The sequence below is a fragment of the Mandrillus leucophaeus genome, unplaced genomic scaffold (genome assembly GCF_000951045.1).
Source record: "Mandrillus leucophaeus isolate KB7577 unplaced genomic scaffold, Mleu.le_1.0 Scaffold1217, whole genome shotgun sequence".
NCBI classification, from domain to species: Eukaryota; Metazoa; Chordata; class Mammalia; order Primates; family Cercopithecidae; genus Mandrillus; species Mandrillus leucophaeus.
Window position 1 is genome coordinate 181,073 of NW_012100510.1, and position 3,441 is coordinate 184,513.

The window sequence follows — 3,441 nt, forward strand, 5'->3', positions numbered from 1 at the left end:
ACCTGAGAGATGGAAGTTCCCGGAAGGGCGGCCCCGCAGATGCCTCCCCAGGCCCTGCAGAGGCCTCGGGCCAGTAGGGTGGCCTGGACCCAGCTCATGCCTCTGCTTGTCAGACAATCACCTGGCCCAAAGAGAAGATTCAGCATTAGTCTGGCAACTTACCCGCTAACAGATGCAAGGGCCCCGCAGGGTTGAGGGCACAATCCGGATTATGCGGTTAACTCACCAGCCCCGATGTTTACCTTACCCAAGAAATGGGCTCAGATGACTCAAAGACTTTGTCCATGGAACAGCACCACCAACCCCGCTGCCCTAGGGGCGTGATCAAAGCTCAGTACAGCCTCCAACTCCTGGGCTCAAGTGATCCTCCAGCCCCAGAGCGTCGAGAAGCTGGGACTACAGATGCGTGCCACCATGCCCAGCTAATTTGAAAATAGTTTGCAGAGACCCAGGGTCTTGCTGTGTTGCCCAGGCTGGTCTTGAACTCCTGGCTTCAAATGATCCTCCCACCACTGTCTCCCAAAGTGCTGGGATCACGGGTGTGAGCCACCACTCCTAGCCAGTACAGTCTAATTTTATAAAATGTGTGTCACTCCAACAAGAATCCCTGTATCTGGCCAGGTGCAGTGGCTCACGCCTATAATCCCAACACTTGGGGAGGCTGAGGCGGGCAGATCACCTGAAGTCGGGAGTTCGAGACCAGCCTGACCAACATGGAGAAACTGCATCACTACTAAAAATACAAAAAATCAGCCCAGCATGGTGGTGCATGCCTGTAATTCCAGCTACTTGGGAGGCTGAGGTAGGAAAATCGCTTGAACCCGGGAGGCAGAGGTTGCAGTGAGCTGAGATGATGCCATTGCACCCCAGCCTGGGGAAAAACAGCGAAACTCCATCTCCAAAAGAAAGAAATTAAATCAGTATTTAATTTCCCTTCACTCCCAACCCCAGGAAACCACTCATCCACTGTCTCTATAGATCTCCCTACGCTGGGCATTTCATACAAATGGAATCACAAGTGCTCCTTTATGACTGGTTTCCTTCACTTGACACGTTTTGTTTTGTTTTGGTTTTGGTTTTTTTTGAGATGGAGTCTCGCTCTGTCACCCAGGCTGGAGTGCAATATCTCGGCTCACTGCAACCTCCATCTCCCAGGTTCAAGCGATTCATTCCCATGCCTCAGCATCCCGAGTAGCTGGGATTACAGGAGCATGCCACCGCACCTGGCTAATTTTTGTATTTTTAGTAGAGACGGGGTTTATCATGTTGGCCGGGCTGGTCTTGAACTCCTGACCTCAAGTGATCCGCCAGCCTCAGCCTCCCCAAGTGCTGGGATTACAGGCGTGAGCCACTGCGCCTGGCCCACTGACATGTTTTCAAGGTTCCTGCATCGATTTTTTAAAAATTAATTTATTTCTTTTAGACAGGATCTTGCTTTGTTTCCCAGGCTGGAGTGCAGTGGCACAATCTTGGCTCACTGCAACCTGCTTTCCAGGCTCATGATTCTCCTGCCTCAGCTTCCTGAGTAGCTGGGACTATAGGTGTATGTCACTGCACCCAGCTAATTTATAGATTTTTTTGTAGAGATGGGGTTTTGCCATGTTGCCAAGCCGGTCTCAAACTCCTGACGTTGTGATCCACCTGCCTCGGCCTCCCAAAGTGCTGGGATTACAGTCGTGAGCCACCGCACCTGGCCTTTTTCTTTGTTTTTGTTTTTGTTTTTTGAGATGGAGTTTCGCTCTTGTTGCCCAGGCTGGAGTGCAATGGCACGATCTCGGCTCACCACAACCTCTGACTCCCGGGTTCAAGCGATTCTCCTGCCTCAGCCTCCTGAGTAGCTGGGATTACAGGCATCCACCACCACCCCCAGCTAGTTTTTGTATTTTTAGTAGAGATGGGGTTTCTCCATGTTGGCCAGGCTGGTCCTGAACTCCCAACCTCAGGTGATCCACCCACCTTGGCCTCCCAAAGTGCTAGGATTACAGTCCTGCCCGGCCAATTCCATTCTTTTTGGAATGGAATATAACCAGGTTTTGTAAGGCTATAACCATATTTTATTTATGCATTCATCAATTGATGGACATTTGGAGTTGTTTGCCAAATGTTTTTGACTGTTATAACTACTACTGCCATGAACATTCGTGTAGAAGTTTTATGTGAACATATGTTTATACTTCTCTTGGGTATATACTTAGGAGTCGAACTGCTGAGACATATGGTAACTACATGTTTAACAGTTTGAGGAACTGCCAGACTGTTTTTGGGGATGACTGCACCATTTCATATTCCCATCGACAATGTACAGTTGACCCTTCTTCAACAGAGGTTTGAACACCGTGAGTCCATTTATACGTGGATTTTTTTTTTTCCTCAGTAAAAGTTATGGCTGCACATGGTGGCTCACGCCTGTAATCCCAGCACTTTGGGAGGTCGAGGCAGGTAGATCACCTGAGGCCAGGAGTTCGAAAGCAGCCTGGCCAACATGGAAGAGACCCCATCTCTACTAAAAAAAAAAAAAAAAAAAAAACAAAAATTAGCCTGGCATGGGGACACGCTCCTGCAGTCCCCAACTACTCAGGAGGCTGAGGCAGGAGAATCACTTGAACCCAGGAGGCAGAGGCTGCAGGGGACTGAGATCGTGCCACTGCACTCCAGCCTGGGCGACAGAGCAAGACTCCGTCTGAAAAATAAGACCAGGTGTGGTGGCTCACACCTGTAATCCCAGCACTTTGGGAGGCTAGGCAGGAGAATCACTTAAGGTCAGGAGTTCAAGACCAGCATGGCCAACGTGGCAAAAGCCCATCTCTACTAAAAATACAAAAATTAGCCAGGCTCCTTTTGCGGGTGGCGGCAAGTGTGGAGAGGATGCCATGAAAACCTCGGGCACACTACAAGAGTACAAGGTGGTGGGTCGCTGTCTGCCCACCCCCAAATGCCATACACCGCCCCTCTACCATATGCAAATCTTTGTGCCTAATCATGTCGTCGCCAAGTCCCGCTCTGGTACTTCGTATCTCAGTTAAAGAGATGAAGAAGTCTTCAGGGGAGACTGTCTACTGTGGGCAGGCATTTGAGAAGCGCCCCCTGCGGGTGAAGAACTTCGGCATCTGGCTGCGCCATGACTCCCGGAGCGGCACCCACAACATGTACCGGGAATACCGGAAGCTGACCACCAGGGGCGCTGTCACCCACCGCGACCGAGACATGGGCGCCTGGCACCGCACCTGGGCCCACTCCATCCAGATCATGAAGGTAGAGGAGATCGCAGCCAGCAAGTGCCACCGGCACAGGACTCCAAGATCAGGTTCCCGCTGCCCCACAGGGTCCTGCGCCGTCAGCACAAGCCACGCTTCACCACCAAGAGGCCCAACACCTTCTGGCCCATGTGTGCCCCAGATAAACTCAGGAACATCCCGGTAAAAAAAAAAAAAAAAAAAAAAA

General features: G+C 50.9%; 1 protein-coding gene and 1 pseudogene across 2 annotated transcripts in view; one reads left to right on the plus strand and one right to left on the minus strand.

The window, feature by feature from the left end:
* The window catches only part of ECSIT (ECSIT signalling integrator), a 24,391-nt gene extending 24,274 nt beyond the window's left edge, over window positions 1-117 (minus strand). For both annotated transcript variants that reach the window (XM_011971373.1, XM_011971372.1), the window contains exon 1: window positions 3-117. In XM_011971373.1, coding sequence (XP_011826763.1) covers window positions 3-98 — 96 coding nt within the window. In that variant the 5' untranslated portion in view covers window positions 99-117. The remainder of the gene's footprint in view (window positions 1-2) is intronic.
* Window positions 118-2,648: 2,531 nt separating this feature from the next.
* Window positions 2,649-3,441, plus strand: part of LOC105533036 — a 1,982-nt pseudogene continuing 1,189 nt past the window's right edge.